At 39.1% G+C, this 26979-nt stretch overlaps 1 protein-coding gene across 2 annotated transcripts; it reads right to left on the reverse strand.

Annotated features, from left to right (window-relative positions):
• Positions 1-230: 230 nt before the first annotated feature.
• On the reverse strand, positions 231-26512 carry rhpn2 (rhophilin, Rho GTPase binding protein 2). 2 transcript variants are annotated; one of them, XM_019360944.2, is made up of 15 exons: positions 26295-26512; positions 21580-21695; positions 18403-18531; positions 13604-13679; positions 12543-12620; positions 12128-12252; positions 11282-11448; positions 9467-9654; positions 9097-9253; positions 7378-7497; positions 7064-7258; positions 6554-6600; positions 4254-4400; positions 3033-3188; positions 231-2367 (listed from the first exon to the last, which is right to left on the reverse strand). In XM_019360944.2, the coding sequence occupies exons 1-15, from the start codon at positions 26358-26360 to the stop codon at positions 2101-2103; spliced, it is 2034 nt and encodes a 677-aa protein (XP_019216489.1). In that variant the 5' UTR covers positions 26361-26512; the 3' UTR covers positions 231-2100. The 2 variants fall into 2 exon arrangements, with proteins under 2 accessions (XP_019216489.1, XP_003437621.1); XM_003437573.5 differs by having other exon boundaries at positions 6524-6600; positions 26295-26511.
• Positions 26513-26979: the final 467 nt, after the last annotated feature.

Below are 26979 nucleotides of genomic sequence, written 5' to 3' on the forward strand. Positions count from 1 at the left end.
AACTAAAATCACAGAGAGATGAAGAAAATCTCAGTGGATAAAATTTAACCACATGGTATTTCTTTTCAGTTTCTGTGGATTAGGATGTCATATGATCCTGGGCTAGACGTTCAATAGTTAAAAGCACGAGTCTTGACTTGGCGTGTATGTGGTCAAGACTCATTCCACGCATTCCCGACCTGATTGGTAACTGGAACCACAGACAGAATTAAAGAATTTTATCTTCCCCGTGTGTTTTATTCCTTTTTATTGTCATTTGAACTCATACAAAGACTTATCAACACAGAGCTATGCAGGACCAAGCACAGAAAGGAACAAAGGCAACCTGAAAGCTTTAGAAAAACAGGTACCATAAACCTCTGCAGATACACTAAGGCATTTAGAATTATTAGGCACTGTAACATGAACACAAAGATGTACAAAAAGACGATCCTCTGCATCTGTTAGTACACTTAACAAAATATGAAGCATTCACACACTCAGTGAGGCATTTTCCTTCATGATTCAGCATAAATGGCACTTAAAAGAAAGTAACAGGTAAACAGTAAAGAATGTTACGTCTTCTCAGTGAAACTGCTTAAAAACATTTAGAATTTAAAACATCGAAATGCAGCAATATATAAGTTCGCTAATGGATTAAGCAAGGCTAGTAAAATACATTCATTCAAGAAACAAACCAAGGACTCTCGCGTGCAAAACAACATTCACAACTTGACCATTCACAAAGTAGCTCTACAACCTACAGTTTACAGGTAAATATATATTTGTGTTTTTTATTACATAAATAATTTGATTATCAAATGTGTATAAGAATCTACTTTGTAGATAAAGAGAAAGTCCAACACGGCAAAGTGTCAGTAAAATAGGGAATGTGACTAAGATAAAGACAGGTAGATAAAGAGTAGAAACCCAAATGTGGGATTTGATCAGAGTCACTGTAGGGTGACTGGCTGTCCAAGTGATGTAGGAAAGTCATCAGTCTGCCCACATTCTTCCCTTCTACAGACATAATAAACTTTAACTACATCAAAATTCACATCAATAAAACACAGGTCATGCTCTTCTTAGGAAAGCGGGTAGGATGAATCACAAGGGTAAATGACGCATCCTTGTATTTCGGGAACTTGGAGGCATATTGGTCTGTGGCATAACTGGTACATTAAGCAAATCTAAAATACCAATATTTGTGCATTTAAAATTGTGTCCCAGGAACAGCACTCAGCAGAAACAACAGTCCTCAAAGACTGTCTCACAAATACAAATGACAGTAATACATAACCATGGTACACATATGATTTTTTTTTTTTTAGCAGCTTATATAATATTGCATTCATCACACCTCTCTTCCCAGACATAAAAAAACTCCACTATACAATTAGCATTCCCTCAATCACTGTTTAACATACTGCAACATAGTTTATTAAATCTACATCCATAAAATCCATGAATTTTAAATCCCGAAACTGATCAACAGCCACTGATTTCTACAAAACTGTGGCAATGAGAGATTCCTTCCCATATACAGTATGCACAGCTATGGTCACTGTGTTCAGCTCTGTACACAATGGCACTAACAAGGGAGTGCTTAACCCACAATCAAATCACTGCCTTGCAGTCAAGCAGAAACTGGGGCTGGGTGTGTTTGCACAACTTTGTTTTCTTCTTTGATTCATCTGGAGCATGTTTTTCAGAAAAAACAAAACACTGAAATCGCAGCTTAACTGAGAAGCCAGTCTCAGTGCTCTGTGTGTGTGTTTGTGTATATATACGTTTTAGTTTTTCCCACAGTGCAGTTTTACTGTGCTGTACATATACTGGAATGGCACTAAATGCTTTTTTATTGTGTCTGACATACAGTGCAACTTGCATCAGATACAGAACTGTGCTGGGAAAGCACCCACATACCATCAAGGGCACCAATATACAGTATTTGGCACAGCCACTTTCCAAAGCAACATACTACATACACTGCTGCTTAGTATTCCAGTGGAAACACCAAAGGTCACTGATAGTACACAAAACAGGTCCAGTATAGGTACAGCACAGTACTGTATACTGGGCTCAATATGCGTACTGCAGAAAGTAACAGCTGCAGTTAGCTCAGTAGAGGCCACTGTCATTGTTGTAGGAGCTGGAGCTGGGGAAGGTGGGACAAGGTTTATTCCAGGGCAGAGTGCCAGCCTTGTCTGCTGTGGGAAGGCTGAGGGTGCTGGCACTCTTCATCTTGTTCTTTAAACCCCAGCTGAGGAATGATGACTTCTTGGCTACTTTGCGAGACTTGGAGTTCTTGTCATCTTCATTATAGGCCAGACAAATCATGGAGTAGGTCTTAGGCAAGTTTCCACAGAAGGTTGCACTCTTGGTAGGCTATGGTACAGACAATGAAAATGACATTTAGTAAAAAAAAAAAAAGTGTCAGTCAGTATTTTGCAGAGTTATTAATTTTTTTTAAATTTTTTTTTACACTGCATACCAAACAGTCCTAATTATTTCATCAGTCAATGAGTTATTAATCAGTTGTTAATATCCAAAATCATAAAAAAAAAAACTATTGTGAATAGTTATGAGGGGTTGCAGAACAAGTACAGAATAAATACATAACCTAACGAAGTTAGGTTATGTATTTATTCTGTACTTTTAAATACTTGTAGAAGTGCATTACTTTTTAACATACTCTCATATAGTTTCTTAATTTCACTGAGGCACTGTTTCTTTCCAAATCATGCCACACTGTGGATGAGTTTGAACCTCAATGATTTTAGCTCTTTGTCCACATGTTTAGGCTACTTGGCTGGTGAACTCACACAGCAGTAATTTGTTTTAAACACACACGTAGGTCATAGTCAAGGTCCTGTTTCTCATGGGAAATGATATAAACCTTTTACACTGATACCTCCAAGGAGAAATCTGAAACTCTGGACTGAGCAATCACTTTGCACAAAGACCAATTCTGCCGTCACCATTTGTTAATCAAACAAACCTGCTGATAACCTTTCCCTAAACACATTGGACAAAACGAGGGCCTTGCATACCATGGCAGTGCTGTTGTCCATCATGCTGACCACCTGGATATCAATCCCCTCCTCGTCCACGTCCTTCAGAAGTCGCATCACGTCACTCACGCTCATCCACTTGCACTCTGTGTCACCCACAGCCACAATGTAGTCACCCTCTTTGAGGCCATCAGCCTGGAAAAAAACATGGAAAAGAAAATTGAGTTACAGGGTGAAATATCCTGACATTGTAGAAGAGTAAACATTTACAAGTCATGTTGAACTACTTTCCTTCGCCTCCCTTGAGGCAGCTGGAATCAGCCGAAAAACAACTGAAGTTTAGTCTAAAGTGGGGTTTATTTGGGGGGTGGGGTTTTTATGCCTTATTTTTTCAGAAGGCATAACTCATCATTAGCGTGCTGCAGAGCACTCCACTAACATGATTTCACATATGTCTACCTTATAATGTGATCCATGTCCACCTAAGATAGGTCAAACACTAATGACCCAGCAAGTTCTAAATAAAAATCCTATTTAATGCAGTATTTAAAGTTATGAATAGTCTGACCTAGTTAGCTTATGCAAGACTACTAATCTGTTTCTCTACATAGCTTGCAGGGCCTAATAAAAGTCTGCTCTTTGTCAGCACCTCTTAATGAGCTGTCAGACTGCTGGCTTGTAGAGAGTAAATACTCCCTGATTCTTAATTAAATTAGTAGTCAGAGTAGCTGAGGAAGAGGAGGAGGAGAAGGCCTCCAAACATTCTTTGAGGCTGAAATCCTGTTTAGGCTTCCAAGAGTGATTTTATTTAATCAAAGGCTCATTGAGTAGATAAGATCGAAACGTATTTGATATTCTGCATGGAAGCACAACTGAAAATTTAAGCTGTTAGATTTTCCACAGCAAACAAAGCTACTCCATGATTGTAATTAATATTGAGAAACCTATGCATCTGGTTTTTAATCAAATCTGCCAAGAGCACCAAAAGTGGCCAAGAGATATCTCTCCTGTGCTCTAAAAACAATGTACCTTGTCAAATTAAGATGAGAACAGATATGCCAACCAGTGTGTGATCATAATTTAACAGAGTATTTTCAAAAAAGGAACTTCCAAAGGACTAATGCATTAATTATGAATTACACAGATAGTTAATAAAAAAAATGTAATGTTGATTGTTACATGGCACCACACTGACAGTCACTTAAAATCCCGTTCATCTACTCCTGTTCATTCAGTGGTAGGAAATAGAGTTTAACTCACAGCAGCTGCACAGAGAGGGTCCAGTGAAACCACCTGAACTGGCGAGTCTCCTTTCAGTGTGAAACCCAGGTCTCTGTCGTCTGAGCGAACCCGTATTGTCCGTGGGGCAGTCCACCGCTGCTTGGCCGAGAAGACTGACAGCGGGCCCTGTGTGGAGACAGAATGTGGATGCTGGGATTAATAAGGCTACAGGTATTCTTGACTTAAGAAGATAATATCCTGTTGAGTTTGATTTCAGTAAATGCTGCGGGGGAAACTGAAAATCCAATATAATGTCTCGGCTTGTGCCCTTAATACTCACATATTTGAGCTATATTACTGTAGCAGTAAACGGCCGGTAAAGGGCCAGAACAGTGGTTACAGTCTTGTGTATTACCAGTTCAATTCAGAGGAGCTGGAAGTCATATGACTGAAGAATTAATGGTACCTTTCACACACCTGAAATTATTTTTCCTCAAAATTTTAGCAGGAATGTCATTTTTCTGTATGATTAGGCAAAAAAGGTAGTGAATCCTTTGAACATACTGACACTCATGGAAAACCTTCTCAAAATGCTGTAGGTGTTACGCATCTATCCTTGAAAGTTGATATTTCCAATAATACTTTCCATTTAGGCTGCCCGTCTCTAACACACTTGTTATCTGCTGGGAAAATCTCTCCTCCATTGTATCCTGACACTCAGTTGTACCTAGTACCAAGACGACTCTTATCGCGCTGGCTTTAGTAATCACCAGAGTGATTGTTCAGCGAGATGGTGCCAGATTAAGCTTTTCAGTCCCACATTCCTCTTCATATCTCTGGGAATATGTTCTTGCTGCTGTGACTGCTTTTGTAACCGGCACCAGACAGGTACTTATTCACCTACTATTAGGGCTGTGCGATATGACCAAAATCTCATATCCCGATATTAAGACATCTATCGTCCGATAACGATATAAATCACAAAAATGTAACATTTTCTGTAAATTCTGTGAATGTCGGGCAGCTCGACTTGCGTGAAGTGTTTCCAGCTGGGCCTCGCGTACCTGGAGTCGAGTGTTTTAACTGATGCATGAAACGATACATTTTTAGACATAAGTTGTAACGGCCCCTGTTTTCTTTGTGAGTATTTATTACACAGCGTGCTGCGGGGAAAAGCCTGTTCTAACGTTTGAGTCTAAGGTTTATTTTTTTTAGCACCTGACAGCTCTTTTTTGCTTCTCATCCGTAAATACTCTGCATCTTTCACGTGATTCAGTTTATTTTGAAAAGTCTCAACAGGATCTTGAGCTTTATTGTGAAAGGTTTATGTGGAAAATAAACAAGCGGACACGAGGTGGTTTTACCGTCGTTGTTGCTAACGACAACGCATAAAAACAAGCGCTTGTCCGTCTGTAGTGTGGTTATATTAAATATAAGAGAAAGAGAGAACTTTAGGAAATTAATATAGCCACTACAGTGACCATCAAAATAATGAAAAAATATTGCCGTAAACAGTTTATTTTGCGACACCACGAAACAAACGATAGCGTAAAATGAAACATAGACGTTTTTATATAGTCATCCGATATATATCGTTATATCGAACAGCCCTACCTACTATCTGGAAATTTCAGCTGTGACCCTAGGCCCCCCTTATGAATGATTTCAGCTTGCTTAAACATCCCTTTCAAACAAAGTGAAAAGAAGATTCCAGGGTTAGAGAGGGAAAATTTGTTAGTCACCCATCCCTCCCTACCTCCTTCCCTCTCACCACCACCATTTATGAAAGGTACAGGAACATTACTTAATGCATTTAGCATGAAAGACTCCAAACTTGGAATGCGAAAAGTTTGGGAGTTACAGGAAAATGAAGTCAACCTTCAATCTCAAGGTAAATTCACCAACTTCAGTAGAGATTTTTCCTTCAACAGAAGCAGTTAACTGTAAAAAGTGCTATTTTCTCATCTCTCTTTTAAATACCACAATAACCATGAGCAGACTTAAAGCAAGGACCAGCACCTTTGTCCATATTTAGTGTTAGTTTTGCATTTGTTACTTTGGATGAGTCCAGAAAGCTTTGGACACATTGGAGGAGTTTTCATGTGCCAAAGCTTCCAGAAGACTCATCCTTGGTTGGTTGTATTCAGAAACAACAAAAAATACACTCTGGGTGTTAAAATAAAATAAATTAAAAAAAAACTTTTTTAGGACAAAACACAAATCCAGAGGCATTTAATGTCCTTTAATGAATAGACCAGACCAACAACCATGTATGAAACGTGTGAGTAAATCGTTAGTAACCCACGTACCAGCCTCTGGAAAAAGTCGATGACTTTCACCTTTGCAGCTGCGGGAAATTCCATCTCTGCTTTGTGTTCTGTTTTAGCTATAAAAAAAGAAAGTAACAAAAATAAATTTATCACTCTAGAACGTTTACCGTCAAAACCAAATTTCAACTGTTAGAGAGATGGACAGGGAGTTGGCAGTGTAAACATTACATCATCTCTACTTGGAAATAAATGCCACTTATCAAAGCTAACTGCAGCAGGTGTGGCAGACAATGCAGCTCCCTTTTATGAGCCGTTTCCTGAGAGACAGACCTCCCAAATCAACACAGTGCTTTTGCTTTGCTTTAGTGCCTTTTGTTAGTGTTAAGTGTTAGCTGTGGTGACACTAAGGTGACTGTTCGGTTTCTGTGACTACCAGAGGATGAATAGCTTTCACCTCAGTGACATTTATTGGAGACTCAAATAAACTTTGAAATCATTGACAAACGTATCATGTTTCCTTGCATATATTTTAACTCTTATTATTATAACTTATTTAAAAACTAAACAAAAACAACTCACAGATGATGTCTGGGGCCTCCATATAATCAGTGAACTCTTCTTCATTTTCATTTTCACTGTACTTGTTGAGTGAGCGCTGGTGACTGGCTTTTAAAATTTCCTGCAGGACCTCCAAGTTGTTGGTATTCTTACACAATCCATAAATCCTCAAAGCCTCCTCATGACCCAAGATGGCACGACGGATGTGAGCTTTACCTGCAGAGGAGGAGAAAAATTCATCAAGAAGAGTGAAGAAGACAATAAAGAGGAGAGAGGAGGGACTGAGATGAATAAGCAGAGCTATTTTGTTCTGCTTTGTGCAGTGCTTATTTTACCAATCCGCTGACGTTCAACTTTGTTCTTTAAGATGTCCAGAGCAGTGCATCCCTCAGGAAGGCTATCATACACCTGTGACAAGGTCTTCTCCTGCTTGTCCTCATCATCGCCCGGACCCACTGAACACACAGAGAGCAAAAAAAAAAAAAATTAAGCAACTGGAAAGCTGTTTTATATCTCTCTTTTTAAAGCATAAATTACAAGCAGAACTATTGATAGTGATTGTGATTATTATGTGGGGTTTGCATGCTCTCTATCGGTACTCCAGCTTTGTTCCACAGTCCGAAGATCAAAGTTAAAAGTTGACAGTAGGTGTGAATGTGAGTGTGATTGGTTGTCGTTCTCTATGTGTTAACCCTGTGAAAGACTGGTAACCTTTCCGGGGTATATTCTGCCTCTCACCCTATGACAGCTTAGATAGGCTCCCTGCCCCCAATCCTGAATTGGACAAGCAAATGAATGAATGGATGTTTTAAAATGCAAACTTTGTTCGTATATTCCATCATTCAATCTTCCTTTTCTGGTTCACTGGATTTTAAAGTTTTAATTAAATCTATTAAACCAAAAGCATCCAGAAATATCTTTCAGCTTCCTGAGTTTTCTGCTTAGCAGAGACAGTATAGAGAATTTATTCGGAATCGTTTGTGATTAATCTGTTTACTACAGCAATCTTAATTCAGCCCTGCTCTGTAGTCTAAGCCTCTCTACAGTCCGGTGGTTAATTGCTCTATTCTCCGTGTTCACACAGGAATCTGTTAATGAGCTGCTAAACCCAAAGCTGCTTCATTCCGTTGTTTCCTTTATTCAGTCTCGTCCCACTCACATAACCATAGCCACCCACTCTGCTCTATTTTGTTTTTGATTTATTCATTTCCAAATGTACATGTAAAGTACAAAAGGAAAAGAATAAAAACATACATCGAAACACTGCACATCAGCAGAAAATTGCATTATGGAGTTGACATAAAGCTGGAGATAAGAAAATCTACTTTCCTTTACCTCACTTTATCACTCTCTCACTTGGTCCCATCTAATTATGTAGAGAGCAGTAAGAGGCTACATAACTGTTAATCCTGCAGAAGTATACAGCACTTACACTCAGTTGGGGGTTTTTTGTTTGGTTGTTTGTTTGTTTTTTTTAAATCACCCCAGCTGTCTTTCTTTCCCTTCTCATCATGACCTCTTTTGCTGTTTTTTGGGGGGGTGCTCTTTACAATGGTGTGTATCTCTGTGTGTGTGCGTGTGCGCGTGTGCATGTATCTGTGTGTGTTTGCATGCATGGATCTGTTTGTGTGTCAGACAATTTGTGAGTATCCCCAAATAGGCATTATATAAAAGCATCCAAGATGGCTGTGGTACAGGGACGTAATCTGACATGACCAACCCAATGGCCCATACAGCACTTTAAGAGATCAGATATTCCAGGGAGCTCAAGAGGCAGCCCAAATCCTGTTATATCCAGCCTTGAACTGCTGTACATATTAACAACCAAGAGCCAAATATCTACTACACACAACCTGCATGAAAACTTACTAAAGGAGAAATGTATTAACAATCTTTTAGCATAAACAGTTTTTCAGGTAAAGAATACATTTGTGTTGCCTAAGCAGAACAACACAACAGCATTTTTTTATATGCATCTATGAAGAAATAAAAACTCTCAATTTGACACATTTCCCCCAAATCCCACTAAATCAAAAATTTGAATCTCTTCTTACACTGGTGGTCCAGCAGTGCTGAAGCTACAAAGTAGTGTGCCATGGAGCGGTAGTGGTTGGTTTTAATTTGTGACATGGTGGACCAGAAAAACGGCACGTTGTCTTTTACTGGTGTCTGGATCATGCACTGATGGACTTGGTCGTAGATTTCTGAGACCTGGAAGGAAGAGGATGATAGAGTTACATTTAAAAGGGTATTAAAAGCACCAAGACAGGTACAAAAAATAAATAATAAAAGGGAATTTAACTGGGATGACATTATCACTTTACATTCACTTTAAGTACAGTAGATCTTTCTAAGTCTGGAGCAAAAACAAGAGTATTACTTGTATACAATGTGAGGACTATGTGCGGCTTTGCTGAAGTTTACCTTTGCAGCCTCTTGTGCAACTTTCATCAGAGAGTAAAACTGGTTTCGGATGCCAGGCAGCGCAATCTTCTCAAACAAGCACTCTTGAGCCTGAGCAAGCATCAGCCGAATCAGCATACTGAGCATGGCTGGACTCATGTCGTAGCTGGGAGTGTGGGTGAAAGTCTCCTTAAGGTTATTCAAGACACCTGGACAGGAAAGAGCAGCCGGCACAAGTTGAAATCTAATTATTCCAAGGAAACCACAATTAGTGCTAGTTATTTAAATCATCAGAGACTTAACTGAGAGAAGAAGAAGAAGAAGAAAAAGAAAGAAAAAAAAAACTAAATTACTACTACACTACATGGAAAATTTCCAGTTTTGGGTTCTATTTTGAAGCCTGAAGGGAGAAAGCCTGCTTTCTCTTTTCCAGCCTCAAGTCTGGGTCAGCAACATAACAAAAGCCACTTTCATGTAATCCAAGTCGTCATTTAATTCCAAGGTTGTAATGGTAATTTCAGAACAGAACCTCTCGTTTGGGATTTGGTTGGCATGAGCTATATCTGGAAGATGATAATAAGCGAGATTGTATTTATGTATCATGTCTAGCCCACATCTGACTTTGACAGTAGATTTCTGACAGTAGAAGTTTGATATTATAGTTAATAGATTGGGCATCAGCCATATCTCTCTCGCTTACTTAATTAGAATAAAGCATATATTTTGCTAGTCCACAAAACGACAGATGTGGTTCTGCTGGTACTTTAACCCCTAGTACTGACACCCTTTTAGACAGATGTTTTAAAAGGTTACAGGCAGAGCAGTGTCTTTTTGCTGTTAATATTCTTTCAGTAAGATTAACTATATCTGTGTCTGCCTGTTAAACACTGAGCAAAGAAATAAACATTAAATTACTTTGGGAGAAATAAGGCCATGTCCACTCCAGCTAAGAATTTATGCCTACTGTTAGCCAGACAAAAACCTGGCAACAGTGAGTTGCAGACAGCTTAATAACAGAGCAATGCCTCAGTACAATTCGCATAAAGACTTGGCAACTCCTACAGTAGCTGGCTTCTCTCATTCACATCACCTTTTGCGTCCTTGGCTAAAGAGCCCTGCAGCAGTCGCGCTACACCTAGCATTCCTGCCTGTAAACTCCCAGCTTGGATTACTACAGGTTCTTGGTGACAATGTTCTTCATAATAACATAATTGTTTTCCTTCGCACAAACCTAAATTAAAGCCATCAAAGCAACATAGCTGAAGCAATATTCAGAGCTGTAATTATAGAGCAATACTGCCCACACTGCCAAGTCATAAATCTATCAAGAAACTTTCTGAAACCTTTGAGGGTTGGACAGCCTCTTCATGTTTTTGGTGCTTCCTGGAGCTCAGCCACATGACAAGAAACATCTACATTCATTCTCCGTCACGGAACAGAAATCAGGGTGGAAGCTGGCCAATATTCTAAAAACAAAACTGTGCTGCAGTGGTAATACTTTTCTGAGAACTGTGTTATCAGAGAAGCACTGCACGAGGGTGAAAAAAAAAGTCTTTCACTTTGAATGAAACCCTGTGCCTGGCGCTTTTTCAGCAGTTAAAAGAAGTTCTTGCTGTCACTATTTTTTTTCTTCTTCTTGGCTTTCTTTTCTTTTCTTTTTTTATATCTGCTCCTTTTACTCAAAGATTCATCTTTTGGTAGCAGTGTTTCAGACTACAGAGGAACAAAAATAAACATAACTTTAAGAAACAAAAGTCTGATTGTTGGCCTTAACACAGGCTGAAGAGAGAGAATTAATATGATTGCAGATCATCAGTTTATCACGTCTCTGCATACCTGCAGCTTTCTGGAAGGAAGAAACAGCCTCCTCCAGGCCAGTTAGTGTCTGTCGATTAGCACGGGTACCGATCTGAGAGTAGAGGGCGGCCATGTTGAAAAGGATACTGGCCTTCTCTAGTGACAGGTTTTGTTGACATAGTGGCACTCCTGTGAAGGAGTCATACCTAAAGGAAAGTAAACACAACATTAATGTGTTAAAAAAAAAAAACTCATGAAGATAAACAGTTCAAAGAATATAACACAGGGTGTATGAAGTGAAAAATATTTTTAGCAGCAATATAACAGCCTTTCTGTCACACTTTGTGTGTTGTTACATTTGCATGTATATCATATTCTTGTCTATATCATTTGTTTGAAATGCTTCAAATTTTCTTCTCATGACTAACACGTAATAAAACCTCTCTGAAAAGACTGCTTGCACTTCATTGAGACTCCTTTGTGACTCTTGAGTGTGGAATTCTTATGAAATCCAAGACAGGATTTGTCATCTGATATCACTGATAAGTTAATATGTCTCTCAAGCCGTCTACTGTTTTGCTTTCTAAACAGGATTTCTCTTCCAGGCTTGATACGTGAGGAAAAAGCAGCAGGAGGTAAAAAAAAAAAAAAAACTGCTGTCAAATGTTTTCTTTTTATTTATTTCATAATGAACTTTCCAATCGAGTCATACCAGCTGACATGGTTTCAGGAAAGCACAGGTGTTCATGGCACCTCTTTGCTTACTTTGAAGTCACTGGATATAGTCTCACCTGTTTCCTTTCTGTCAGAGGTTAGAAAGATAAGGTGACATTTGTACTGCTTGCTTTGTCAAGTTTTGCTAATTAGGAAATGACTGCAGTGTACCATGTGAAGAAGATGCCCGTCTGTCTGGTTGGGGAGAAGAATCGGCTCTCTATCAGAGGAAGATGGCTGTAGTATTTTGCAAGCAGCTCCACCCCAGCCTCACTTCGACTTGGTGTTCTGCATGCCTAGGATATGTAAGACAAAAGCATATGTTCACAAGTGGTGCACGAACACAAAAGATCATCTTTTTTCTGTGCTGCTCAATCATTATCATCTCCACTGTATTTGATAGGTGGCAGAAATGTCAAGAATGATCTCTCATTCCACCTGTAAATTAAAATGAAGTTAACTCCGCAGCTAACTGCACAGGAAATATGTTTTTGTAGTTGACCCAGCCTGTAAAAGTTCAAGTCAAAGGATTTCATGGTTTTCTCCGTGACAGACATTTTATGAATACTGGGTATATTAAACACACCTGTCGCAGGTCCATGAAGTCAGCAATCTCATCTTCAAAAGTCTTCCCGTCTTCACTATAGTGCTCCAAGATAAAGTCCTATAAAAGACAGAAAGACAAAAAAAAAAAATCAGCATGTAAATACAACAGTTCTTTTGAGTATTTAGGAGCTTAAAGTTAAGCGTACAATCTGTTGGTTACACAGTGGCTTTTCTCATTCCACCACTAAATAGTACAAAGAAGACAACCCTGTGTTGTGTAGGCTGGAGAGAATTTCTTTTCTCTCTGAGCCAGCACCATGTAGGAGAGGCTGGATTAAATTTATAGCCATATTGTGATTGTGAATACCCCCATTAAGGATGATTAACTGGAAAATGTTTACATGGATGAATAACCTTTATCTTTACTGGAATACACCCTTTACTGTCAGGAGAACTCAGGTTTCTTAGAATTTAATCATGAGAGCAACTCTTTGTACTTGGAAGCTTTTTGAATAAGGCCGCAGGTCATGAAAACTGAGGCATGATTTCAGTCAAGAAGTAGAGCAGAATTAACGTGCTCAGAGATCTTTGTCAGGAAACGTCTCACATGCCCGTCAACAATCCGAAACAGGATGCGACACACCATAAACGTGCCAACTATGACATTTACAAGTGGGCTTACCCCATTTACAACAGTTCAACTTGTCTTAATAACTAGTGACCCACTTTTAGCTTTTTCCTGATCAGGTGATGTCCTGGTCATAAATGAACATTCAGTGAAATGACATAGTAACGTAACATGGCTGCAGTCATACATGTGACAGACAATATGACTGAAATACGTAATTCAAGGATACTTAGTTTCAAGGATATATATGCAAACATGCAAACTGAAAATACTGCCTACAAATATCAATCAGGTTTTTTTTATTTTTTTATTTATAGCTCCATACCTATATTCCTGTTTTGACAGAAATTATAATTAAATTTTGTTTAACTGATGATCAAAAGTGGTGTTTTGCATGTACCCAAGTATGCATTTCTGAAAGCACAACACAGTTTAAGAATGCCAAGTCGAAACTTTAGATGTTTCTTTTGTACCTTGAATGGAGTAGAGAAGTCAACTTCTTTTGTCTCCTTCAGGCCCAGAGCAATGAGCGGAATGTTGGCAGAATCTCTGAAGGCAACAAAGACAAATATGTAGGTGATCTGTGTAATCCATATGATATAAATTCACAGCAAACCAAACACATGATAGCAGGACAGTGGGACTTTTCATTAAAAAAGGGGGACAAAAATTCAATACAAGTAAGGACAAATAGAAAATATACCAGTGCAACAGATCGATGGTTAAAAAGACATCTCTATGGTTTGTGTCAACATATCAACCAGGAAACACCCTTTGAAAGCACACCAAGCCTTAGTGGGTATATCATGTCAACACAGTTAGATTAGTAAATATTAAATCACACTAGTCCCATCAGTGGCAGCTTTGTTGTTGAGAAAGTTGGCATTTCTGTATAATCTTAGTGAAGTTTAGTTTCATAGGAGGTACTGTACAAAAGGATTAGGCAGATGGTGTTGTGAAAAATCTGTTAGGATTTAAAGGTGAATGAGGCCTCCCATGTCCCTCACTGTTGATTAATTATTCAGGAGTTGCAGCTTTGCTTCAGTCTGTCTTTCTTCTGGCTACTAGCGGGTTTTAACCTCCGATTATTGCAGCCTGGCAAATAGTAAACAGAGGCTGCCATAAAACACTCATAAAACACACTGTTTTGATCTCAGCTACAACCTTAATGGTTTGGAAATTTTCTAGTTTTATGGGGGTCCTTGTTAGTGACAGATGGAAAGCAAGTTCAGCTTGTTATCAGAGCTGAGAGACTATAACCTGACAGAAACATGCTGCTAATCACAGAGGCATCATTAAAAAACTAAACTCTCTCTTTTCCTCAAAGCAAAATAATGAGCTGTTATTAAAAATTGTATTTAAAAAAAAAAAAGAACACCCACTTCTGGAATTGCCTGATACAAACTTCAGGCTCAAAACCACTTATGTTTAAAAGGCTTAATTAACGATCTCAGACCTCATAAGAGACATGATTTTCTGTAAATTCACATCAAAAGGAGTGGAGGTGAACTACTGTGCACTGTTATTGCAAAATAGTATTCTTTACACGAGATGTTCAACACTCAGTGATAAGACAGCATTCCTCTGGCATGCTGACGTGCCAGAGGAAAACCTCATTCATCAGTAACACTGGCAGAGAGATAGGCTGCAGTGTAATCCATTAGTCCTTGTAGATGAGATCACTCTGGACTTTTCTCTGGCTTGGCAGAGGTGGGTCCATTTTGGTTGAGAGTATCTGTTCCACAGGGAATCTGGAGGGAAAATGTTACAAGCCTCTCAGAGACTCGCTCCTCCTCTCACACTCACACACACACACACACACACGCGAAACAGACAAGTAGTAGTCAAGGGAAGCTGTGGGTTTAGCTACACAGAGCCAAGCACTTCTTAAACCCTTTAAAGCAAAAGGTTTCAGGCTGTTGCAATCTGTTCTGACTTCTTAGTATACACCAACTAAGAAGATCTCTTAACCTGTTTAACTAGAACATGTCAAAGAGACTAAGAAGTCAGTGTGTACTCAGTTTGGATAAGTTGTTAGCAACCGGCTGATGTTAATGAATACTAATCTTCCACTAAAGGAGGGACAGATGAAAACATATATTAAAATAATTTTATAAAACTAAAAACATGTGATTTTATGGGTTCAGGAGTTTATGGGTTAACTTCATAAAACATTGTTATTAATATTAACTAAATTTATCTGAAGTTCTAAAACTCTGATTATATTTATTACAGAGTTATTAAAGTATTAGCAATTGGTGTCAGAGGTCACAGCTGAGCTGAGCATCTGGTATCTTTGTGTATTCTGAACAATAGACAAGAGCAAATTATTTTCTCTTACACAGCAAAAATGAATACGGTGGCATGCAATGCTGACATATTATCTTACTGTTTTCATTAGTAATCATTTTAATTGTGCTGATTCAGAAATGTTCTAGGAAAGTTCATGAACTTTACACAAAGGAACTGGACAAATCAGCAACACTTTGGTACTGTGAGTGACACTGACGAATCATTTACACTCATACATTGAAATAATGAGCAGTGCTAGTGAGTCCATTTCATTTTTACTTCATAATCTATCAGTGATGAGCCAGGTTTCTTTTTCCTCAATAGGGCAGTTCAGAGAGAGCAGAACAAACAAATGTACATTACATGTACTGCCATCAGGCCACAGACTGTATGGCGCTTTGTGTTATGCATTGCCTCATGCCACAAAGGAGCTGAATCTAAGAAATAACCACAGAAAGACACTATACAAAGGATAGTAGACTAGTGGGAAAAGCATAGACTGTTGGATACAGGTGTTGTGTTTCTGTACTTAAGAGTGAGGTTGTATTTCAGGCTGAGAGGAGGAGGCTAACTCTCCATTGTGGCTGTACAGCGTCATCCCTATGAGACACCTGTTAGGCAATGACACGAGAGGACTTTCTCAACATGTCTAATATTCTCCAGTTTAGACTTCCCATACACCTGTGCATGAGGGGCTTGTTGACGATGAGAGCACTATGGACCTAAATGGGTTTTATTTTAAGCAGACCCACAATGACAGTTTCAGAGTTTTCCTATTGTGTGTGCCGTGAGCAGGTGCTTCTCTAATAGTCTGATAAGGAGACTGAAGAGAGGCTGTTTGTTCCAACACTAATGAATCTGATCCTATGAGACTGATCATGCTGGGACTAACAATTATACCGAGAGGCAGCTGGTGAATTTGGAGGATCTAAATAATCTTAGTGGCTGATACATGAGGTCTTCTTGATGTCCACAAAGAGAAGGTTTTTTTGCATTTAGGGCAAGATACAAACTACCACAAGCAACACCAGTGTAAAACACATAATACACTCAATATTTGCCTCCCTAGATTCCTAAGAGCAAAGTTCATTGTCCTCCCTGCCTGGTACCCTGCAGACAGGAAACCGAATTTATTACAACCAGGTTGAAGCCTCCTGGTGCTTACAGCACTGAGACTCTGCAGACCAAACAAACTAATCTGGGCTTACTGTGGAGCCAACATGAGTTGGCATTTTAGGTTTTATAAGGTCATCTGCAGATTTATGTCAGAAATTACAACACTGCCCTAACTAGGCCTTTGGCTCAACAAATCGCTACAACAGTTTTTACAATAGGAAATACACAGTTGGATATTAGAAGCATTACACCTTGTCACCTCAACAACCTTGTTAATTTGCTCAGTATTTTGTTGGGCAAGGATGGGAGGACATAGAGCGAACCCTAATAACAAATCATATGTAACACAGACTGCTGTACCTCTACTGGGTGTGCATGTTTTATTTTATTTATTTGTTTCTTTGTTTTGTTTGTTTGTTTGTTTGTTTGTTTGTTTGTTTGTTTGTTTGTTTGTTTGTTTGGGGGGGGGGGGGTGTTTTTACACACAGACTTGTGTACCATGAATTTACCTCCCAGCACTGACGGTAATGTCTTGAGAGATCCTAATAAGACACCCAAATATTCTCATACCATCCCTCCCTACTAGCCACACTGTTCTTTGAGAATGAGCATTCATCACTGATCACCACACGCAAGTGGTCAGAATGGAGTGGGCATGCTACTGGGTGAGCTAAAAACAATGCCACCGAGCTTCCGAGGGAACAAACTCATCAGTCAAAATTAAATCAGTTATGTGTTTTTGTTTTTTAATAATGATTACACTTCATATTTTAAAAATGGAAAACTCCACAGTTGTTTCATTTCTTTCTGGAATAAACCCTACCCCATGATTACTTTCAGTCACCCAATTAATATTCTTTACCCACAACTGGCTTAAACTTGTTTGGTTACTTCGTAGCCACAAGGAAGTGTACTATTTGCAGCACAAACAGATGCATCTTCAAATAAAAATGTGTCACCACTTCCTCATCAAGTCCTTTGTGTCTTACCAAAGCTTCATTCACAGGTGAGTGAGAGAATGATAACATGCATCAACTTCCTTTATCCAAACCTTATAAATCTGACAGGTGTATTTGGAAAGAAAACACTAGAATCTTTCACTGTCACACACCCATACGACACACACCTGACCGTCACGCTGAGTGAGAGAATGCTTTTTGCCAAATGATCATCTTGGCTTGCATACATATTCAACTCAGTGTTTCCTTGTTGCTCTGTGCATTGTGTTGGAAAACCTGATATTCCAGTTTAACAACAACACCACTGTCTTGCACGTTGTCTTTGTGGTTCCTTCTTAAACTTCCACCCCCACCTTTTCCTCCTCTGTCATCAAGAGGCTTTCGTTTGAAAGAGTGCCAGAGCCATCTGTCTCTTGTAGGCTGTGAATGTGTGTCTGTTGTCTTACATCTCTATTTTAGTGGTAATTCATAATTTTTCTTTGTGAGTTTGGATCAGTGGTCACCTCACCACAAGAGAACTGGGACCAAAATCCTTTGTGTTGAGCTCCTGGAGATGTGTGGACATTATAGCATGATATCTATTTGACAGTCTCCTTACACGAACTTAATGTAAAACTAAACCTTCAATTATTCTGAAAATTGTAAGAAATTATAGTCTATTGCCAGCAGGTGAATTGCTACTCACAAGAAAACTACCATCCATTTTATACTGGTGAAACCAACACAATAAAAGTCTATGTGGTGAACAATCTAGGCCACAAAATGAGTTGCAAATGTGAGGTCATAAGAGACATGTATACCTCTATCCTTCATCCTTCTACAAGTCCACGGTTCCTTCATTCTAAAACTGTTTTTAAATTTTGAACTGGAGCAGTAGAAAAGAGAGGAGAAACATTTGTACTTACTGGTTGTTCTGGTAAACCTCCACAGAGCTGTTGAGACCTTCCAACTCACTCATCAGAAGCTGAAGGTTTGAGTTAACGTAGCTCAACTCCAAAAGAACCATTTCTTTCACCTTGCTATTGGATGTAGCCCTGCAAACAGGTGATTGTAGAGAGAGAAAGATCGAAGGGGAAAAAATGGAGAAGGAAAAAAAAACAAAAAACAAACAGATCAGCCTTGTTATTATCCATTCTGGCTTAGCCAAACCTTACTGCAGCTGATTATTAAAACAAGCGTGTCTCCTCTGGTATTCTGGACCACAGGTCTGCGTCACTGCGGCCCACTGTACACTTGCTCTACTCTTCGGCACGCATGCTTGACAGATGTCTCAGACTATGTACATGTCACTAATGTAAGAGGACTGCACAGAGGTCACCTAGGATCTGGTCAAGGACACGTGTGAGTAAATGTTAGTCTCCGATTTCCCTGCTTTTAAAGCCTAACCATTCTGAATGAAATACGCCTAGAAAGGAGACCCCTTTTGAATCCCACTAGTCATTAACTTCCATGTGACCATCTGCTTCTGCAACAATTATCATTACTTGCACACATTTAAATGTTTAAAATGTAGTTTGCATTTTTTTAAGTTAGAAGGATCAGTGCACTAAATGTGCCGTTTGCATACAGCTTTGTGTACGTGTGTGCATGCAGGATGTCTATAACAAACAAATGGATAAGGTGTGAGCATTTGCTGCATAGCAGAGATAACCCTGCACCAATACCTCTGCATGTTTGTTAGTGCTAACATGCATGCACAGAGTGGATGGAACCTTTGTTATGTAGAATTTATGTTACGTTGTCAGTATGTGAAAACAACCTGCAATTAATGCGCATTCATGGAGACACAAGATAACACAAAAACACACACACACACACACACACACTATGTTTATCTACGTTTTACAGTGAATCCTAACGAGTAACCTGTCAGTCATAATTAATGGGACACTCACACATACCCATCCCCACCTAAAACCTGTCAGTCTCGAGACTTTTTAGAACACATCTGTCACCTGATCTCCGTCTACCCTGTAATTACCGAGGATTGCATTTTTTAGACATGAAAGGTGACATGTAATGAAGTCCTACAAGGCAGGGGTTGGAGGGAAAAAAAACCTGCTTAACCTAAGGGTAAAAGAGCAGGTACAAAATAACCACCCACCAGAATTAACCACTGCAGGTTCAGTGGATTCCCTTTGTACGACATGAAGCTAATAATATCCAGCAGTCTGGATTTTGTTCAGTCACATTGTAAAATACAAAGGTCACCACATGCTGGATTTTAACTCCACACTTCATACTCTACCACAGCCTGCATCACTTCCTGTTGGCCTGCTAAAGGGCTACTGAGGAGTTTGGTCTGCGGAACAGATCATGGTAGTGGAGGAAGAGATCCTATGGTTTGGACAGAACAGATGTCTGCTAGCCCAGAGGCTATTATTAATATGTCATTTGAATATCTAATATCATCCTGCAGTGTGTGGGAATCCAACTGTATGCCAGCATCTGTGGTTGTCTCTATCCACTTCTTTGGAAAAGCTTTTTACACTTTTGGCAGATTGGCAGTGTGCTGTATTCTTCCCTCAGGGGCAGCTAGCTGGTGGAGTTTTATAACTAAAAGCTTTAAAGGGGAACTCCACCAATTTTACATATACATTTTCATTTTAGTACAATAAGGGTTGCCATGATTGCCATCTGCAACTATAAAGCAAATGTGAAAACACTTTAAAATAAAAAAATAACCTCAAACCCCTTGTTCCAAGTGGGCTGTATAGCAGTTTAATTTATCCTTTATCCTGCTAGTTTACAGTTGCTTCATTCAGTACAGACCAGGCGGGATGGTCTGTAAAGTTCCAATATTGGAAATTTTGATTTATTTTTTTTATCCTATCTTGGTCTCTGCCGTTTAAATTTTGAGAAGAGAGACAAGAATAGAACAGAACCAGTCTGACCAGACTGACTTTTGCTGAAAGGGAGGAATGCAGAGCAAAGCAGAAGAAAAGAAAGGAGGCAGAGCACATAATGGGTGTCCTTGTGGGATAAGATTGCCAGGATATGCACACTCTCACACACACAGATGGAAGAGCAGAGGTAGACCTCGGGTTAGATTGCATATGATTTAAGATCTTTAAAAAAAATAGAGCAGAGAGAATACCTATAACTCAGAAGTAAATCCATGCCGTTTTCTGGGCTGCAGGTGGGTTGGCAGAGGGAGACACACACATACAGACACACACATTTTCCTCTGACCTTGCCTGGTCAGAATATGTCAAGTACTAAAGGAATGTGCAGACTTCAGAGGCTGACGGCAGGCTTAGACAGACCTAAAGACCATGCAATAACTGTGGTATCCATGTACAGCAGTATTATCAGACAAAAGGAAAGAGATTTCTTATCTTGTGCCACCACAGTCACGAGCACAGTGATGAAAGACAATGATTCACTCTCCAAGAGAAAAAGCAACCTTTCATCACAAGGTGCTTTCTGACATTCATACCACTAAACAACATCCTGGATGACAAATTTGCATTATCCTTAAAGTCCATAAACACAAGGCAGATCCTCTAACAGGTAGACCCCAGCACAGAAAGCCTCAAATAAACACTCATCTTATAAAGTTTATCATTCATGTGTCAGAGTTGTAAACTCAGCTGTGGAAAGTTTTAGGCTTAATTTCTCACATCTTGCTCTTTGATTCCTTATAACCACTATAATAAAATGGATAAAAGTAAAGAATAAAGTAAAGAGTTCAGTAGATTCTCCTTAATCACATGTCACTGAAGCTCTTTGTTTTCAGATTACAAGGAATGCTCCTCTGCAAGATTGTTATCTACCCCATGTCATTTCAATTCTCACCACCATAAATTCACAACAGCTCATGACAGAAGTGAGGCCAGACATGTCAACCGCAACAGTCCCCTGCAATGCAGTGACAAAGGCTAGCTATACTGATGTAACATATGCAAAACTACATGTGTGCTTGGATTCTTAAACCTATCATAGACTTTGCTCTCCTCTTTAAATATGTGCACTTTAGAATTAATCAGCTGCTACTTAAAAATATATATATATCCACTTTAAGCACACGCACACAGTAAACACATATATTATGTTGCAAGCATGTATCACTTTGTTCTTACTTGAGCAGATTCTCAGCTCCAGCCCTCATCCTCATCTGTTTGATGATCTGCTGGTTAAGACTGGCTCGTGTGTTCTGCAGTTTGCTTCGTCCAGTCTGTGCGAACGGGTTGCAACCCTGAAACACAGAAAGGAAGAAATGAGAAAAAAAGAAGAAAAAAAACAACAAAAGCCTTCTGAAAATGTAACAAATGGAAAGACTTAATGCGACAACAGAACAGTTTTCCAATTCGAGAGAAACATTGTTGGATGGCAACAATGGCTTCTCTCCTTGCTCTTCTGTAGCACTTGGACAACTACAAAGCTTCTGATACCAGAAATTTTGTGCCTTCCCAGCAGATTCTGCATGTTCAGAACTTCAACTTCAATTTACTCTAAAATATCTATTATATTATTACTTATTCAATGTGATAAAATATTTGACACTCTTAAGGTTTCAACATTTTTGTTTTTGTTAAAATTTTAGGGCTATTACATTATTTTTAGTTTTTGACGTAAGAAAAAAAAATTACTCAAAGTTGGTTGTGGAAAGAGCTTTGCCTTATTATGTAATATGGTGTATTCAATTAAGGTACCTGCTCTCACTTTCCATGATAATGGACCCACATGGACTATAGCAGTACCATGTGTCCTTGACTTTATCACAAACACACCGATCTAAATAATTTTAAAAGTTGCCATTTACAGCAGCTCAGATAAACTGGCTCCAGGCATCATGCTCACTGACTCACTGAACAGGAGAGGTGTGGTCTGTGGTTTATTTTGGTTAGTGAAAACAGCGTGATGTGAAGAGACCAGTCAGCACAGTAAAACCAGTTAGATTACAGTGATCAGCATGGGACACCTCTAAGCTGAAATGATCTGACTCACTCTGAGGTCAGCAAAAGAATGAGCTTCAGTTTCTCTTGTAATAAGTAATAAATGGACATAGTATGTTTAATTTCTCTGTCCCGTTTTAAAGGTCAACAATAAGGCACAAGCTTGGATTATGTGATTTTTTTTCCATAACAGGGAGGATTCCCACAATCATGCTCAGCAGGGGAGGAAACAGACCAAGTAAATTTTACCAAAAATTTCAGAGTAATGTTTAAATGAACGTTACACTGTACAATATAAATGAACATATCTACATAACAGCTGAAGACGATACGTGCCCTGTACCTCTGATTACGGTTTAATTAACTCCAAAAAAAAAAACTTAATTAGTTACATCTGAGATGTGTAGGATCACCATAGCAACAACAGCATAATACCAAAGACAAAATATTATTATAAACTTAGGAGTCTGTAAAAATACTTATGAATGCTTTGAATGCAGTCACCATCTCTTCACTGATGATGTGACAGTTGTTCACTGCCTTCCCACTAACTAAACTGACTTAATTCACCTAATAAGATGTTGAGCAAAAGGCATATTTTGTAACAAAAGCAGAACCCACACTTTGTTAACACTTGAATTAGTTCACAAGGCTCTCCGGTAATGCTTTGTTATGTCTGCCACAAAAACACCTTAAATATTCTTATTTATTACATTTTTTCAAAGTGAGGTTATGGATGTACGTGCTGCTCTGTCACACCTGCCAGATATTTTACAGATAACTGAGTCTCAAGTCGATGTTGATCTCAGAGACTTCCTGTAAAATGAGTAAGCAAAGGTATTTGTTTTGAGTACAAATTTCAACACTGCAGGTCAAGTGGCTTCAACAATAACAATCACATTTAGCACAATATTTTAGTCACAGTATAATGTACTCTCGAAACCAGCCTGCCATAGTTACTTGGTTCATCCTGTTCAAACACTTGAACCACCTGAGGGTGTAATGATTAACCATTTATACAAATAAAAGTCTTGTTAACTACACAATAGAGGAGTACTGAAACTATCAAGGGTGTGGCAAAACGCAACAGATAATTGTAGAATGACGGCAGGCTGAAGACGTTTTGTCCTGCCACGTCAATCGTGACATCACCAGCGTGGTGTATGTACTAGGACAAAGGAGTGGCTCAAGTATGATAGTAACCATAGCAGGACATTTTCCTACGCATACTTTGTTACTATGCTACAAAACTTTTTGAAATCCTATTAAGTGACACATGGAACTAAACCACTTGGCTGCTTATGCTGCTGCTGCCCTTACTAACCCACTGATGCGCACACTGAACTGAGCCCCTCCTACCCACTGGCATACTTGAACAGAACAGTCTTTCTCTACAAGTGTTCAAAACACTTCATTAGAGCAAAACACAAAGGCAGCGTAGTCCATTACCATATCCATCAAACGGCAAATCAATCTGGTATTATATAACTGACTCTTCATAAAGAACATGTGGAGCAATAATTCATGGGATAGTTGGTTTATACAAGTGCTGATTAGGACTGGCAATGAGCCAGGGAGAGGCTTCAGCCATGACCCAGTTCTGGTAGCAACAGACTCACAGCTCCTGCTCAGTATCATTTAATGATGACATGAATAATGACAAGTTGAAAACTTGTATTTTCCCTAAATGACTCTTCAATCTGAATCCATTCCAAGTCTGCATACTGCCCCCAAACAGTGTGTTCTTGTTTCAATCCAAAGACATGCTTTTATTTCAGGGGAACTACTGTATGAGTAAATATTTGTTTATGGCTTCATCTCATTTGTCGTTTTCCAATACAAAACTCTACTGAGGAAATCTAAGTGTGCCTCCAAGTCAGCTGAGCTTGTCTGGTTTGTGAACCAGGACACATGTTGTCAATTTGTGTCTGTGGTCTGGCTGAAGGACACCCTTAGGCCAGATGCTACGTCAATCCTCTCACTGGCCAAGGAGGATAAGGAGAAGAAACATGCCTATTCGGCTTTTTGTTCTGCCATCTTTCCATTCTGCAGCCCGAACAGTCGGAACCCAGCCAGCTGGAGGTGAAACGGTGGATGGCTAGGACGGAAGCCCCGAACCACAACAGCTCCCTGGAGCATCCGCTGGACCCGGTGAGGCCTTGTAAATCATTACACTCATTTTCACCCAAGAGTGAGAGAGGAGCTCAAAAAATGGAGGCAAAGATCGACTCGACTTCACTTAGTTAAAATTTGACCAAAAGTTTCCAAATTGCAAATCTCTTCAGCATGACAAAATGAGGGCACAGAACTCATTACTGTGTGGTTTTAGCAAATGTGCAAGCATTTTTATGCCAAGGCCATGAAAGTAAAACACATGAATGTTCAATACAGAAATACACCGAACTAAAAGAAAGAACTAAAAACTTAAAAAGTAGGTGGTTGTAATTTCTGAAATGCCTTGTAATAATAATAATAATAATAATAATATTTTGGAGGCTCTATAGTCTCCGATCATGTCTTGTGGCAGTGCCAGACCCCGGCTCCCACTGACCTTTTTATAGACAGAGGAAGTGCAACACAGAGCCTAAATCCAGACAGCGTTCAGAAGGGGATTTGGTGGGATTGAAAGAAACAAAGGCTGTGTTCAGATGTCCATCTAAACAAGCTTTTTCTACAAAACACATTTCAGTTGTGGATACCAGTGTAAATGTAGAGGAATGAGACACAGACCACAGCATGGCAGTCGGGCAACCCAGTAAAAACACATTAGATAATCACTCTCTCACTGCCAGCTGCCTTTCTCATGACCTCAAACTGGACAGACTTGGCGCTCTGGAAAATGCTACAATCCCAGGTACTTGAAAAGGTGAAACCAGTTGGAGAGGTTTCTCTGCTGATCCTCATGCAGGGTTTGTCAATTATTGTGCAATGACAATTCACAAGCTTATTTACAGCATGAAACTGTCTCAGTCACACTAATACAGATGTAGAGGTACTTGTTTTATCCAAGTCCCATCTAAATATGTATATTTTACATCACTCTGCTGCTCACAGGAACTGTGAGGTTATTCAGATTACCTCCCAGGAACTGTGAGATACAGTCATTAAAAAGACCAAAGGTTTGCGCTTTACTTGGCTATCAATTTCTCATTTCTCTTAAACACAATGATCTTCTTTTTTTTTTCTTCAAACAAAGTAATAAAAAAAAACCAACCATCTGTTAGATGCCTCGGCAGTAAGGCTAAACTGACCAAAGTCCAACAGAAAGGTCAACAAATTCTTTTAACTATCAATCATCCTCACACCTCCCTGACAACAAACAGAGAGTTGATGATGTTGACTGTGGGATATTTGGCCGCGGCTCCCAGTATCAACAAGTGCACGAAGTACAGCTATTCTGGGTGTAACACACACACACCCACGTCCATCCACGGACACCTGAAGCTGACAATGCTGTGGTTTCTGCTGCGGCTGTTGGTGACAGATAAGGAGCAGCTTTTTGTACTAGAAAGACTGAAATCAAGCCTCAACTTATCGATTTTTATTACATCTAATACACTACAGAATAATTTACAATGATTAGCTAGTTTCTTAATAAAGAAATGAAATGGGAAGAAAAATATAATAGTAACTAATTACTCTTTAAGTGGGAAGCGGAAACAATAAGTTGAATATAAAAAAGGGTGGTTCATTGGGAAATGTTAATTGTCTTTAACATTAGCACGGGCCTTAATAAACGTTTGTTTTAATAAGTTAAACAGTAGCACGTCAACAACAAGCCTAACCTTAAGTCACTATTTTCCCAGGTTAAACTTGTCAGTATACGCTGGATACGTTACTGTAGGGATACTTGTCCTGCTTTTGTTCTCAAAGTGAAAGGACGAGAGACAAAAACTCACCTTTTTGAAATAACTTTTGTCTCCGCCGCCATCGTTGATGCCATTTGGTAAAAGAGCGTCCGTCATCCTGAAGGCACGCACTCCGAGAACCTCAAGAGGAGAAAAAAAATTTATTCTTTTTTAATTAGCCGCTTTTAACAACAGGTGAGAACCTCTCTACACCACCAATATAACTGCTGCTCTAACTTCTCTTCACTCAGTCAGAGATTTTTCCAGTAGGAAACTAGAAGCTCCGCCCACACAAACAGAATGGGTGGTGCTTTCACGGCCCAAAAAAAGCTCAGCGGAAGGCACCTGTTCAGTTCAGGCTCTCCGGCGTGCATTATGTGAGACGGCTAGATCTAAGATAAAATGTTGTTACGCAAAGTGTAATAGTGAAAAGAAAAACAAGAAAATATATCGGTCTTTTAACTCTTGTATTGCTCTCAAGGTCTTATTTATAATTTTGATGCCTCAGGACTGAATTTATAATATAAATTGATGCCATAAAACCATTAAAAACTATCGTACAATGAAACTGGAGAAATCTGAAATTTTTCCTTTTCTTTCTATTAAATTCTATAGTTTTGCTACAGTCCGTTTTTAATTGTTTTCTATTAATATCTGTGCCACCATCATCTAAATTTCCCAGACCTGTCTGACCAAAGGAAATCAAATGTTGAGCTAATGCAAAAGTATTACATGA

This window comes from Oreochromis niloticus, linkage group LG1, assembly GCF_001858045.2.
Source record: "Oreochromis niloticus isolate F11D_XX linkage group LG1, O_niloticus_UMD_NMBU, whole genome shotgun sequence".
Lineage (NCBI taxonomy): Eukaryota > Metazoa > Chordata > Actinopteri > Cichliformes > Cichlidae > Oreochromis > Oreochromis niloticus.

What these genes read in the sequence shown, in the direction of transcription:
- rhpn2 (XM_003437573.5), bottom strand. Translation starts at nt 26,360, where the DNA reads ATGACGGACGCTCTTTTACCAAATGGCATCAACGATGGCGGCGGAGAC. An exon ending in ACAAAAGTTATTTCAAAAAG is followed by an intron (nt 21,696 to 26,294) that starts GTGAGTTTTTGT and finishes TCTGTGTTTCAG; the next exon opens with GGTTGCAACCCGTTCGCACA. An exon ending in AGTTGAACGTCAGCGGATTG is followed by an intron (nt 7,259 to 7,377) that starts GTAAAATAAGCA and finishes CCTCCTCTGCAG; the next exon opens with GTAAAGCTCACATCCGTCGT.